The following is a 14,009-nucleotide window of genomic DNA, read 5'->3' on the forward strand; positions in this document are numbered from 1 at the left end:
TGGATGCGATCGCTCAGAGTGGGATGCGTGAGGGCGGATTTACCAGAAGGGCGCCGGACGACGGGTGCAGCGACAAGTGCAGCGACAGGTGTGGATGCGACGCCGAGCGAGTCACTGTCGAATCGCGGCGCGCGCGTGAGCACGACGGGCTCTACGCTGCCGTTGCCGTTGCTGAGCAGAACCGCGGTCGCAGCCACATGGATGGACGAGACTTCGACCGCTTGCGCTCTCTCCCGAAGGTGGATGGGCGATGAGGACAAAGTCAAATTGCGGCGGACGGCGCCGCAAGTCCACAAGGAATGACTGCGGGCCCCGGGCAGCAACAAGCGATGTACAGTTCAGCGGCGGCTTTGTTGCACTGCGGTTGATTCTGCCCTGCGATGCAACTGGCTGGATCTAGGCGGTGAGCCAGATGCTTGCTAGCTAGACGCTTGGGCCATACGGGTGGGGTCACCTTGGCTGCGCAAGGGTCGCTGCCACCGTTTGCGAGCCAAGGCAGGAAGCTTGGATATTTCCGTCTGTGTTGATCACAGCCTTAGCGTCTTTGGGCATCACAGTCTCTTTGCCTGTAAGCAATACAAACGCTAGCTTGTCAGTAGGTACCGTTACAAGACAATGCGGAAATAGAGAGCAAGAAATGTCTATTTCTTTCTAAATCGGCCCTGCAGCCAGCAACGGTACATCTTCAGCTTCTTGGCCCTGTTGACGAGCAGCCGACGGTCAACGCCCAGCTCCTCGATCTCGAAGCGCGCCGCCTGCGCGCCGTCCGCGCTGCCGTGCTTGCCCGTCCATATGTCAGCCAGCTCGTCCTTCTCGAAGAAGTAGACGCGCGTGCCGTCGCCGCGGATGTAAAAGTTCTCCTCCAGGTACCGGCCCTTCTTGAAGCGGACCTGGGCGAGGTCTCCTCTTCCATAGTCGCGGAAGCAGACCTCGCCGCCCGGCTTGAGCACCCGGTAGACGTTCTCTACCGCCTTCTGCCACTGCAGCGGGGACAGCGCGGAGAAGATGAACACCATGACCGCTACGTCTACGGAGCCTTCGCCGAGGCCCGGCGGCAGCTCGTCGCCGGCCACGTCCCAGACGTCGGCTTGCATCACCTTCGGGTCGTACGACTCGTGGCTGCGCATGACCTCGACCGCCTTCTTGGAAAAGTCACAGGCATGTAGCTTTAGCTGGGGGTTCTTGTTCTTGGCCAGAACTGGAAATGCCGTGTTCCCGGCACCGGCTCCTATCTCTAGGACGGTCACCGGCCCAGCGTCCTCCTGCGTGACTTTATCCAGAATTGGGAACTCCTGCTGCAGCCACTTCCGGTCTTTGAAAAAGTTGGCGGCGTTATTTTTGTAGAATAGGTTCCACCACTTGGCTGGGTCCGAGTTGAACCGCTCTGCTGACTGTTAGCCGACTGCGAGGCAGCTTGAAGGGGAGCAGCGACGACAGATAGGGGTAAGGCGCATCAGATGGGAGCGAAAGACTATAAAATACATGGGTGTCTTCATGGATGCTCAGATGAACTATGCTTTTAATTGTAAATCATCACGAGCGCCGACCTCTCTCAAAGAGAGGAAGAGCAGCGGGAAAAGGCAGAGAAACGGCAAGAAATGCCACTCACTCTTGTCAAACTCGGACACGGGCGCCTGGCGCTGCATGGCGTACTGCTGCTCGGCATACTCCTTGTACGCGTCGTCAGTCTCGACATGGTCCCAGGCATTGAACTCGAAGACGTCGTCATCCTCCCCGAGGTAGCGGGATCCGAACTGGAACGGGTCGCTCCTCTTCTGGTTGTACTGGGGATCGTGCGACCGGTGGGGAGGCACTTCGCGCTGCTGCTGCTGCTGCTGCTGCTGCTGCTGCCCAGTGTGCTTGTCCTGCGCTAATTCGAGCGAGGCCATCTCGGCAGCCAGCGCTTCTGGCGCCGCCGCCTCGGTCGAGGGAGGCGCGGCGCCGACTGCGAGAATAGGACCACTGTCAACCGTCATGGCGAATTGCGCGCCGCGGAGAAAATGAAGAGATAACTAGCGCTCCTGGGAGGAGCGGCTAGCAGGCGCCGCAGGTCATCGAACTGCTCTTGCTCTCTGTGCGGATAATTTTTTTTTTCTCGGGGTCGGGCGCGCCGTTTTTGATTCCCGTCTGGACCCACCGGACTGACCGCAAACGTTACGTCCAATCAGCACGTTGCTTGGTGACCCCACTTCCTTCCTCGACCCCAAGGCTCCAGATACCACATGGATGGTCCACCGCAACGACCTTCCAGGTCAGTCGCTCTGCTTCACTCCCCGCCTGCCAGGCCCAACGCTCCAACCACTCCGTGAAAAGTCCTCACTCCGTAAGTACCAAATGAGCGACAATCTCGGTGCTTCGAGGCTTACATGTATCAGGTAAAATAGCACTTATTAGAAGCCCACCTTTGCCGGAGTCCATCACAAACGCTTTATGGGGTGATCACTTCGACTCTCACCTTCTGTGAGGTGTGGGACCCCACCTCTGGGTGCCGGGACATCCACCCACGCGACCATACCGAAACAGATGGACAAAGCAGAGCCGCAATCGCTTTTAGCCGACCACGGGCAAGCTCCCCGTGCCGTGAAGCGCGCAGCTTCCGAAGAGCCTAACGGCACCTCTGATGGCAAAAGGATCAAGACCACATCGGATGTCCAACCTCAGGCCACCGCCAGCTCGTGGAGGGTCCCTTACCCAGAAAGGGTATGTATTGCGTCCTCAAGTACCTTCTAACTGTTGCGAAGCCTTCTAACTGTTGTGCAGCCAGCGGTTGTGGAAGAACGGAATGGCGAGATCGAATTCCGAGTGGTCAACAACGATGGTGAGAGACAGAGCATCATCATCCTTACAGGCCTCAAATGCCTGTTCCAGAAGCAACTGCCGAAAATGCCTAAAGATTACATTGCACGGCTTGTCTACGATCGGAATCACCTATCGATGGCCATCATCAAGAAGCCTCTGGAGGTCATTGGCGGAATCACCTACCGAGAGTTCCGACACCACAAGTTCGCTGAAATCGTTTTCTGCGCCGTCTCCTCGGATCAGCAGGTCAAAGGATACGGTGCCCACCTGATGGCCCATTTGAAGGATTACGTCAAAGCGACCGGGCCGGTGATGCACTTTCTTACCTATGCCGACAACTATGCGACTGGGTATTTCCAGAAACAGGGCTTCACCAAAGAAATCACCCTCGACAAGTCCCTCTGGATGGGGTATATCAAGGACTATGAAGGAGGCACGCTGATGCAGTGCTCTATGCTTCCTCGAGTCCGCTACCTGGAGGCCGGCCGGATGCTTCTTAAGCAGAAGGAAACCGTGCTCGCCAAGATTCGGGCCCAAAGCAAAAGCCACATCGTCCATCCACCGCCCCAACAATGGGCCAACGGCAACGTCACTCCAATCGATCCGCTGTCCATCCCTGCCATTCAGGCAACCGGCTGGTCTCCGGATATGGATGCGCTAGCGCGGGTGCCGCGCCACGGACCTCATTTCAACGAACTCCGGCGCTTCCTGTACCAGATCCAGAACCACAAGCAGGCATGGCCGTTCCTCAATCCGGTCAACAAGGACGAGGTCCCGGATTACTACACCGTCATTACCTCGCCCATGGATCTGTCGACCATGGAGGAGAAACTGGAGCGCGATCTCTATGCGACCCCGAGAGACATGATCGCCGATCTCAAGTTGATCTTCAGCAATTGCCGGCAGTACAATGACCCGTCAACGGTATACGCCAAGTGTGCTGCCAAGCTGGAGAAGTACATGTGGACCCTCATCAAGGAGATCCCGGAGTGGTACGACTTGCTCGAGGAATGATTTAGCTTCTTAGTGACTGTAGATCTAGCGTATTGGATTCTTTTTTTTTTTTTCTTTTCTTCTTTTTTCTTCTTTTCTTCTTTTCTTTTTTCTTTTTTCTTTTTTCTTTTTTTTTTTTTTGGACAGTCAGAAAGGAGGCGAATCTGGAGCTCAAGGAGCAGAGGGACCACCGGGAAACTGGGGAGTCAGGAGTAGATATCGGCGGGGATGGTCTAAGTTAAATCATGTATTTAAAGAGAGCAGGGGGTTAACGAACCAGCAGCATATTGCCTACTGTGTTACAATAGATACCCGCCCCCTTTCTCTTTTCCAGGCATGAAATCAGTGCTTCGTGCTCGCCCGCTTCTTCTCAATCTTCTCGAGCTCCATGTCGATGCGTTTGAAGCTCCAGCTCTTCCAGAAGGGCGGGTACAGGAACGGCCGCAGATCGAAGCGGTTGTCGTCGGGTGCTGCCGACATGGTCAATCAATCAATCGTCCACATCAACCACTGTTCTTCCCCCCCTCCCCCGCCCTCCTCTCAAGATGTTACTCACAGTAGTCGTTGCAGTGGAGCGCGGGCGTCAGCGTGGTCATCTTATGGCCTGGGTTGAACCCACCGTCAGCCAGCCAGCAAGCAAAAGCACGCACACGCGGATTCCTCCGGGTGAATGAGGAATGAGAAACGACGCAACAAAGCGACAGCACGTACGGTTGATGGCATAGAAGTGGAAGAACTTCTTGACCTTCTCGGCCACCTGCGCGGGCGTGTAGTACGGCGCATCGTCGTCCGGCTTGCGCTCGCGGTCGGCGCTCCAGTCGTGCACCAGCCGCTGGAACATGCCGAACGGGCCGAGCTTGTTGAGCTTGCGGAGCCGGCCGAAGATGGTCAGTTCCTGGTACGTCATGCCCATGTCTACGGGCAATCTCGAGTTAGAAAGAGGGCAAGACTGGATGGACTGCCAAAGAAGGGAGGGAGGGAAGGGGGGGGGGGTGCCCTACCCGCTTCATCGCTCTGGACGTAGTCCTGTGTGATTGGTTCCTAGAAGGTGAGGTAGAGTTAGCCTTTCTGCAACAGCTATACAAGATTTGCTGGCGAGGCTTTCTTACAAGCTCGGCTGTGGGAACCGCCGTCAGGAACTCGTGGAGGCAAGGCAGGTCGAAGTTGGTTTCAGCCCATGCGATAAAGCGCTTCAGGTCCGCCTTGTCGATGGAACCGATGGGGTTCTGCGACGACGACACTGTCAGAAGTCTGATCCTCTCGTCATGTGGTGGGAACCGAGAAAACATGGACGTACGATGTCTGCGCTCTGCAAGGAACGTTAGCCCTGAAATGGATCACGTCGGCGGCAGGATAAGACAGGTAGGTGACTTACCGAGCAGTCGTACTTGGTCAAATAGCCTCGTAGACCTAGACGTAACCATGCATTAAATCACCATGACCCTCCATCAATTTGTCTTGGAAAAAAAGGGGGCAACGTACTCTGTTGATACGTCAGCATCAAGAAGTGTAAGCCCCTCGAGAACACTACGTACCTCGCCAACGTTAGCGCTCCCAAGCACCAACAAGCTGCCGCCACCGGGTCTCTTGCGAGCCGTGGGGAGAATCTGCCCAAACTCCTACGGCGTCAATCAGCATCACGAGTTCAGGGAACACAACGAGATAAATTGCCGCCTTACGTAGGCCGTCACCATCCTGATTCGTGCCTGCAAGCACTGGAGCGTCAGGTTCTCCTGCACGGAGCCGCCCTCGACCTTGAACCGGGGCTCGAAGCCGACCGTGTCCACGACGAGCTTCTTCTGCGCCTCGTAGATGTCGTCAATGTCGAGGTTGACGTGGTAGCTGCCGATGGCGGCGGAGAGGTCCCTTGCGCGCTGGCGCGTCTCGCGCGAGCTCTGCTTCTTCATGCCCATGTAGAGCGTGGTGAAGACCTGGTTGCAGAGCTCCTGCGGCGTCTTGGGCAGGACGCCCTCGTCGCCGTACCTTGCGATGCGCTTGACGTCTTCGATCACCTGCTGGTTCCCTTCTTCGACGGCTTTCATGACGATTCGACACATGGAGTAGACGAGAACTAAACCAGACGCTTGATGAGCATGTTCTGAAGCGGCAATACAGCGGAGGGGAAACTGAACGAACATACCGGCGGTCGCACAGGAGTCAATGCCGCCGCTCAGGGGAACCAGATAGCCCGCAGCGCCGGACCGGCGGAGATACTGTCAAGAATAGGCCGTTAGCGTCTAGCCAGCCGGGCTACAAACCACTCACTACGGACTCGACTTACATCCCAAAGGTAGCAGCCGCCGCAGAGGGCAATTTCTTCTTCGACAGGATGGTACCGCGGCTGGATGGGAAGGCTTGGGGCCTTGGACACGTCGGCGTCGTCATCCTCGGAGCTGAGCTCGAAGGGCGTCTGGATCCGCTGGTACTTGGCGGTGGACGCGGCCGCCTGGAGGCCGCGGGAGATGGCAGCGCGGTAGGACCTCACTTCCTCGAGGTCGACGGTGGCAGTGACCACCTCGACGTCGTTGAGGCTGAACTGCGACCCCTGGGCGACGACGTCGCCGTTGACAATGATCATGGCGCAGCCGTCGAAGTACAGACGCTCGCCGTCGCAGCCTTGCTGGTTCGCGTACAGGTAGACGCCGCCCGACTTGCGCGTGGCCTCCATGATCAGCTGCAGGCGGGTGTCGAGCTTCCGCAGGGTGAAGTGGCTGCCGCTGGAGTTGGTGATGATCTCCACGCCATCCAGGGCCATGTCGATGTGCGGGGCCTTGGGGGTGAAGAGCTCCTCGCAGGTCTCGGCGCCAAAGGCAGTCTCGGGGGTGGAGATGACGGCGTCGCCGAACAGGACGTGCGTCTCGCCCTGCACCTCGGCCAGCATCTTGGGCAAGTGGAAGAGCTCGGTCTCGCGGGGGCGCATCCAGGGGGTGAAGTGGCGCATCTCGCGGTAGTTGCCGTCGTTGGCGAGCCACATCTTGGGCCGGATCAGGAGGATCTTGCCGTCGAGGCAGATGACGCGGCAGTTGTACCGTAGGTTCCGGTGCAGGATCGGCACGCCGACGTCGAGGAGGATGCCGTGCGTGCTCTTGTCCAGCAGCAGCCGGCGGAGCATCTCCAGGCTGTGGGTGTAGACATCGAGCTCATGGAAGTGGTCCAGACTCGAGTAGCCGCAGATTTCCAGTTCCTAGGCCGTGTCCATGCATGGTTCAGTGACACGGAGAGAAGCGACTAGCCGATGCGCGACTTACAGGACCGACACGGAGCCGCGCCCCCGCAGCTTTTGCCTGGTGGATGCTCTCGATGATCCGGCCAAGGTTGCCCTCCCACTGCACAAGATGAGAGTCAGCGGGTGCTGGATGATGGCTAAGACGTGTGTATCACCGTCAACCGGCCGCTTGCTTACATCGAGAACCCATTGGTTCAAGCTGCAGGTCGCAACCGTCACAAGATGGCCCATAGCTGCGGCGTGCGGGTTTCCGTATCCAGGAGCCGCCGGTTTTCAGGGGCTATCAGATCCAGAAAGATGCTGTATATTTTGGAAAATGAGCAGGGCTCTTCAGTAGATCTCGGGCTATGAATCCCACTGAACTGAGCAGCTCTTTTTGTAAGCGTCCGGCGACGGTGAGAGAAGGAATATTCCGGAGACGGCGCGTCTCCGCATTGCCAGCGTAGATAGGTAACTAAGGGAACTGGGTAATGAAGCCCGGTAATTTTGGAGATATAAAAGTCGGTACGGATTTCCAGTGCAATTTAATACACGGAAAGCCCCAGCAGTGAGTCTAGAGAAACAGAAACCCAGTTCTTTCACTCTGTTATTCTCTCATGCTTCCTGCTTTGGGGCTTGGGTTAGAGTTATGGCATGTGCGCTTTCATTGCATAGGCACCCAAGTCACTCAACGCGAATCTGCGGGGTGTGAGATGCAGCCTGCGAAAACCATTGCACAGTTGAAGATTAACTTTGGAGCATGTGCCAAGGCTATGACGTGCAAGAACATTCGAAAGAGGCTTGTTGCCCAGCAGGAGCGGCTTGCAGGGCTGACACGGTGTGGAATACGTTATCGCAGTCGTGGTTGTACTGTGTCCCGGCCGCTGCGTAACACACAGGAATCCCGTCCAGCCGCATCTGCGGCGAAGTTAACGCATGTGCTGTCTCTCGTTTTTTTTCTGCGCTCGGGCGCAACCATCAAAGAGAAGGCAAAAAGAACCCGCGTCGACGGAGTCTTTTGCCAATGCATCTCGCCTCGAAATCCCCCCGCGACCACACACACTAGCGAACTGCCGTTAGCATTCTCTTGTATGTGTGGTCGTGCTTTGCGCTTCCTCCGAACGTTCGAGAGGCCGAAAGAACGAGAACGAGAACGAGGAAGAGAACGAACACCCGGGAGTCTGGAAGCGAAGCAAAAGCCGCTTCTCACTCACCACTCGACCACTGCTCTCTCTGCGCTCCTCTCCTCTGCGCTCCTCTGAGGCTCTCAACATGGAGGTCGCCCAAACGCTGGTGCGCGCCGTTATTCGCGCCTTCTACTCGACCCAGGACGTCCTGGTCATCGAGGCCCTCACGACGCACTCGGCTCTGCGCGACGACGAGCTGGCGTATCTTATGAAGATGAACCTCAAAGATCTGCATCGCCTCTGCGCATCCCTGCGCGACGCCCGCTTCATCGCCGTGCACACGCGACCCGAGATGCAAGCCGGCAAGACGCGGCCGATCAACCGCACCTACTACTACATCGACTACCGCCAGACCATCGACGCCATCAAGTGGCGCGTCTACAAGACCGACAAAGACATGCAGGGGAGCGTCCAGCCCGTCGACGAATCCAAGGAGTACTCGTGCCCGCGCTGCCGCGCCCAGTGGACCCAGCTGGAGGTGCTGGACTCGGCCTCGGCGCAGGGCTTCATGTGCCAGCGGTGCGGCACGCTGCTGGAGCGCGCCAAGGAGCGCGAGGCGCCCGGCCACCAGCAGCTGTCGCGCATGAACAACCAGTTCAAGTTCATGACCGACATGCTGCAGCAGGTCGACCAGGTCGTCGTGCCCGAGTGCACCTTCGACAAGGCGATCCAGGCCGCCCGCCCCATCGTGCGCGACCCCACCCACGAGGTGGCCGCCAGCGTCCCCGTCGACACGGGCCTCAACAAGCCCTCCGCCGTCAAGGGCCTCGCCAACGTCGGCCCCAAGACCATGCAGGTCACCATCTCGGACGGCGACAACGAGCAGGAGCGCCTCGAGGAGCGCAAGCGCAAGGAGCGCCTGCTCAGGGAGAACGCCCTGCCCTCGTGGATGACCGAGAGCTCCGTGCCGCCCATCACCAGCCAGCCCAGCCAGACCAGCCAGACGCGATCCTTCGAGATGGTCGACGCCGCCGACGACGAGGTCGACCTCGTGCCGTCCAAGCGCGTGAAGCTGGAGACGGCCGACACCTCGACGGCCGCGGCCGCCGACGACAAGAGCGCCGTCATGAGCTTCAAGATGGAAGAGGAAGACGAAGACGAGCTCGAGTTCGAGGATGTGGTCTGAGATTGGGGCGGGGGGAAGAATGGCGAGTTAGTTTGTGCTGTCTGGTTCGGAGAACGGAAGGGCAAAGAAAGAAAACAAGCGAGCGCGCCAAAGTTCGTTTTGGGATCAGCTCAGCTCGCGCCACGCCGGGGGCTCAGGAGGGTGATGCCTCAGTTGGCCTTACAACGGCGGGCCTCCACGCAGCAGTCGGCTCTCGCGTGGTTGGCGCTATTTCGCGACAGAACCCACGAAGCACGAGAGAGAGAGAGAGAGAGAGAGAGAGAGAGCACAACGGCGGGTGCTCTTCGCGGGCGAGTGCTGCCGGTGGCAGCACCTACATACAGACTGCGAATCGCCAGGCCGAAACGGTTGTCCAAGCATGGAATTGCATGGAAGACCGGGCATGTTGAGAGCTCTGTGAGCTCTTTTGCTGCATGACGCGGGAGCAGTTCATCCCCCGCTCCCCCGAAAAGGGGGATTTGGGAGGTGACATTGGGAGCCTGGAAGGCCAGCTAGGATGGAGGAGCGCTGAGAGATAACAGGGATCAGGGGCTAACCGAAGCATAGGCAAGCAGGTTTCGCTATATATAGCAAGAGCTTGGTTAGTATTGTACTGTACAACGGGACGCAAAAATCACTCGGCGTTGGGCTGGCGGAAACCCTGGCTAGAGAGATAGAAAGAATAGAATCAATCCCACGTAAGACCAGCCCTTCATTTGCCGTTCCAAAGCCACCCAGCATGTAAGAAAGAAAATAAGAGAAATTTAACAAAAAACAAGGCACCTCGCTATCCCGCCTGCGTATAGCCTCATCCATTCGACTCCCGCCTGGGCCCGCCGCTCCCTGGTTCGGCCTCGCCTTGCCATGCAAATCTATCACTTGTATTTTCGAAGCTGCATCCAATCAGTGACAACCATCCTCATTACGCGTCAGAGGGAGAGAGGGGGGAGGGAAGAGAAACTCACATCGAGCGTCAGCGTCCGCGAGGTGTTGGCTTCCTGGTCGCGGTAGACGCCGACGAGGCTCTCGCTGTCCTGGAACAGGGTCGGCTTGAGGCTGATGACGATGAACTGCATGCCGGGCCCGGCGTGCTCGCGGATGTACTTCTTGATCTTCTCGACGTTGGCGTTGTCGAGCGCGGCGTCGACCTCGTCGAGCACGAAGAAGGGGCTCGGCTGGTACGAGTGGATGGCGAACAGCAGGGCGAGCGCCGCCATGGTCTTCTCGCCGCCCGACAGATGCTCCATGTCGCGGAAGCGCTTGAGCGGCGGCATCGCGTGGTACTTGATGCCCGACAGGTACGGCGTGTCCGTGTCCTCCTCGATGTCGAGGTAGGCCTGCCCGCCGAGCGGGTACGCGTCCGACCGCGTCAGCTCCTTGTACACGTGCGTGATCTGCTCCTGGATGTGCGTGAACGCCCGGTTGAAGAGCTCGAAGCGCTTGTCCTTGACTTTGTTGAAGGCCTCGCGCGCGGCCCGCAGGGCGGCTCGAGAGTCTTCAAAGTCCTTTTCGGTCGACTCCAGCCGCGCTTTGACCGACTCGAGGCGCTCCATGGCACGCAGGTTGGGGTTGAGCTTCTCGAGCTCGGCGGTGAGAGACGCGATCTTTTCTTGAAGCTTGTCTTCGTGGTCGTCGTCCGGCTACGCGGGTTTTGGTCAGCCTCGTGATTACGGTGCTCAGGTCTGCAAGGGGGGAAAAGAGCCGACTCACGTTTTTGAGATCCTCGTCTAGACCGTCAAAGTTAATCTCGATGCCGTAGTCATCCATGGCGGCCTCCAGCACTTCCTCCTCATCCTCTTCGCCATCGACATCCATGGCGTCCTGGTCCCTCCGTAGCAGCGCATCCTCGTTCGGTATGTCGTCGAGCGAGCCCTTACTTAGCGGCAGCCGGATCTGCTCCAGCCTACATCTCCTGAGCAGGGCGAATTTCTGGGCGCTGTTCTTCTGCACCGTCACTTCGAGGTTGCTGATCTCCTTTAACCTCGACTCAATCTCTCGATTCTTCTTCTGCAGGTCTTGCTTCGCGTCCGCCACCTTCTTGGACTTCTCAGCATGGCTGGCCTTGAGCTCCTCCAGGGACTCCTGGAGGGCTGCCAGCTCGTCCTGGTCTTGCGCCTTGGCCTCTTCAATCTCCTCTTTTGCCTTTTGATAGCCCTCGAGATCTTTTTGGTGCCGCTTCAGCGTTGCCTCCATTGCGCGCAGCCGATCGTTGGCCGCGTCGTGCTGTGATGTCTCCCAAGACAAGTTGTTCTGGATGCGCTGCTTCTGCAGGTCAAAGTCCTGGCGCTTCTGTGCCGCTTCCTGCTCGAGACTGCCCTGCTGAGCCTCGTAGGCGCGGATGTTCTCGTAACCAAGCCTCCTGCAGAAGTCGGCGAAGATCTTATCCTCGACGTCAGAGATGGCCTTCTCAAACTTCTCGACGATCGCACGTGTCCGCTGCAGCTCGCCGTCCTTCTCGGCGTACTTGGGCTCGTAGTCCCGGAGCTCTCGTTTGGCATGGTCAAGCTCCTTCTGCTTGCTCTTGAGGTTCTTCTCGAAGGCGGCCAGCTCGCTCTGTTGGAGTCGCAGACGCTGCTCGAGAGCGGCGATTTCGTTTTGCAGCGACTCTTCGGCCGCTCCTCGCCTTCCTGGCCTGGGCAGCTTCGCGATCTCGTCGCGGAGCTTCTCGGCCAATCGCTGCAGATTTTGCACGTCGTGCTCCTCGAACCGCCGTTTCCCGCCCTTGTCCTCTGGTAACCGACCACCGGACATGGTGCCGGCTTTATGGATCACGAAGCCCTGCAATGTTACTGCCTTCACTTGGATTTTCCGCTTGTAGACGATATCCTTGGCGATATCTAGACTATCGCATACCACGGACCCGCCACAGGCATATGCAATAGCCCGCTCCAGAGAAGGGTCGAAATCGACGGTGTCGAGGGTCAGCCGGGCGCCGGAGATGCCCTTCACGGCAGGGTTGGACGTGTTGACTTTGATGTTGTCGAGTGGGATGAACGTGATGGGCGGGAATCGCTGGTCCTTGAGATACTGGACGCAGTCCACGCCCGTCTTCTCGGTGTCAACCACGACTGCGTCGAACTCGCGTCCCAGCGCAGTGATGACGGCCTCGTCGAACTTCTTCTGCTTGGGCTTGCAGAGCTCGCCCACTCGACCGCGGACGCCCGGGTAGATGCGCTTAAGATCGCTGATCATGTTCCGCATCTTGACCTCTTTCTCGTTCTGCCTGCGCCCCATGTCCGCGTCGTCGAGCTTCCTCAATACGTCGCGAAGCTTCTCTTCCAGCTCGGTGTGAGTGTTATTGATCCGAATCCGCTCAGACTGCACGCTGTTGAACTCCTTCTTTTTCGTATCGATCTCGCTGGTTATTTGGCGGACTGAATCTTGGCTGGCATTCCGGCGGTCCTTAATCGCCTGGAGCTCGCTCTGCAGTTTCTCGACGGCCGCCTCGCACTTGTCGATCTTGCCCCTGAGGCTGCTTACTGTTACCTCGTCGCCTTTGAGTTGGCGCTCCAGATTGGCCAGCTTCGCTCGGTTATCCGAGGTTCTCCTCATGGCTTCGGCCTGCAGGCTCGTGTACTCCTTGCGGTCCGCGTCACTCAGCTCCTTGCCTTGCTTCTTCAACGTTTCGGACCATTGCTTCTCGAATTGCTGGTGGGCTTTCTCGACGGTGGCCAAGTCCTTCTTCAGCTTCAGGATGCCGGCCGCTTTCTCGTCGCGGTCTTTCTTGACATCGCCAATCCGTTTCTGGAGCACGGTCATATCCTGCGAGCTTTGAGCAATCTTCTCGTCGATGGGAACCAGGCTGTTGTCCCGGTCTTCGATGCTCTTCTCCTTGGCCTTGATGTTCTTCTCGATCCTGCTGACCTCGCGGCCGACGGTGGCCTGCTCCTTCCGAGCCGCCTCCAACTTCTTCTCAAAGGCCTCCACGTTACGGCGGAACTCTTTGAGATTCTCCTGGTGCTCCTGGATCTGCGCGCTGGACTCGTCCATGACCCGCTGGAAATGGTAGAGCTTCCACAAAATGTGGGTGATGACGGCCTCGTCCCGCTCCTCGGTCTTCTTCTGGAAATTCTCGGCCTCTTTTTTCTGCTCCTGATACTGTTTGATCTCCGAGTTGATGCCTCGCCTCCGATGAAGCTGGAAGTTCTGGTTCTCCGCGGCTTGCTCGGCCTCGGCCTGAAGCCTCTCGTACTCGGCCTTGTACTCCAGACTGCCCGATATCTGCTCGATAAGGCGGGTCAGGTCCTGCGGGGACTGGGAGGCAATGGCCTCGACATCTCCTTGGAAAACCAGGAAATTCCGCGCCTTGATCAGGATGTTCTCCTCTTCGAGGGCCTCATTGTACTGCTGGGCGGTGACAACACGGTCGTTGATGCGGTACTCGCTCGTGCCGTTGCTCGTGATCGTCCGTTTCCACCGCTGCTCGTCGCCCGCATCGTCCTCGTAGACCGCCATGACCCAGGCGGTCTTCGGATCGTTCCGGGACGCACGTTGCGACGCATCGTCATCGTCGCCGTCCTCGTGGCCGTTGGCTTGCCCGTTCGTGGCTGGCGCGGCAGTTCCGTCATCTTGAATTTTGGACGTCTTCATGACGCGCCCGCGGTAGACGAGGTCGCGGAGATGCGACGATCGAAGGTGGGATGACTTGATGCCAAGGACGAACGAGATGGCATCCATGCTAGACCGCGGCACGGCGCACATCTGTTAGCGCTAGTCTCGG

General features: G+C 58.2%; 5 protein-coding genes across 5 annotated transcripts; 2 read left to right on the forward strand and 3 right to left on the reverse strand.

Moving 5' to 3' along the window:
* Window positions 1–641: 641 nt before the first annotated feature.
* Window positions 642–1,889, reverse strand: THITE_2037550 (uncharacterized protein; the record flags this gene model as incomplete). Its single annotated transcript, XM_003648858.1, has 2 exons — window positions 642–1,384; window positions 1,610–1,889. The coding sequence occupies 2 exons, from the start codon at window positions 1,887–1,889 to the stop codon at window positions 642–644; spliced, it is 1,023 nt and encodes a 340-aa protein (XP_003648906.1).
* A 634-nt stretch (window positions 1,890–2,523) lies between these two features.
* On the forward strand, window positions 2,524–3,813 carry THITE_112373 (histone acetyltransferase GCN5-like protein; the record flags this gene model as incomplete). The annotated part of the gene is made up of 2 exons (XM_003648859.1): window positions 2,524–2,700; window positions 2,761–3,813. The coding sequence occupies 2 exons, from the start codon at window positions 2,524–2,526 to the stop codon at window positions 3,811–3,813; spliced, it is 1,230 nt and encodes a 409-aa protein (XP_003648907.1).
* A 246-nt stretch (window positions 3,814–4,059) lies between these two features.
* Window positions 4,060–5,170, reverse strand: THITE_2106887 (uncharacterized protein). The gene is made up of 5 exons (XM_003648860.1): window positions 4,902–5,170; window positions 4,794–4,833; window positions 4,504–4,707; window positions 4,349–4,396; window positions 4,060–4,262 (listed from the first exon to the last, which is right to left on the reverse strand). The coding sequence occupies exons 1-5, from the start codon at window positions 5,079–5,081 to the stop codon at window positions 4,135–4,137; spliced, it is 600 nt and encodes a 199-aa protein (XP_003648908.1). The 5' UTR covers window positions 5,082–5,170; the 3' UTR covers window positions 4,060–4,134.
* On the reverse strand, window positions 5,171–7,686 carry THITE_2106889 (uncharacterized protein). The gene is made up of 7 exons (XM_003648861.1): window positions 7,196–7,686; window positions 7,041–7,118; window positions 6,074–6,976; window positions 5,933–6,005; window positions 5,472–5,863; window positions 5,328–5,411; window positions 5,171–5,275 (listed from the first exon to the last, which is right to left on the reverse strand). Exons 1-7 carry the CDS (start codon window positions 7,247–7,249, stop codon window positions 5,225–5,227), a joined length of 1,635 nt encoding a protein of 544 aa, XP_003648909.1. The 5' UTR covers window positions 7,250–7,686; the 3' UTR covers window positions 5,171–5,224.
* Window positions 7,687–8,166: 480 nt separating this feature from the next.
* THITE_2106895 (uncharacterized protein) lies at window positions 8,167–10,246 on the forward strand. The gene is made up of 2 exons (XM_003648862.1): window positions 8,167–9,987; window positions 10,069–10,246. The coding sequence occupies exon 1, from the start codon at window positions 8,270–8,272 to the stop codon at window positions 9,308–9,310; it is 1,041 nt and encodes a 346-aa protein (XP_003648910.1). The 5' UTR covers window positions 8,167–8,269; the 3' UTR covers window positions 9,311–9,987; window positions 10,069–10,246.
* Window positions 10,247–14,009: the final 3,763 nt, after the last annotated feature.

The sequence above is a fragment of the Thermothielavioides terrestris genome, chromosome 1 (assembly GCF_000226115.1).
Source record: "Thermothielavioides terrestris NRRL 8126 chromosome 1, complete sequence".
NCBI classification, from domain to species: Eukaryota; Fungi; Ascomycota; class Sordariomycetes; order Sordariales; family Chaetomiaceae; genus Thermothielavioides; species Thermothielavioides terrestris.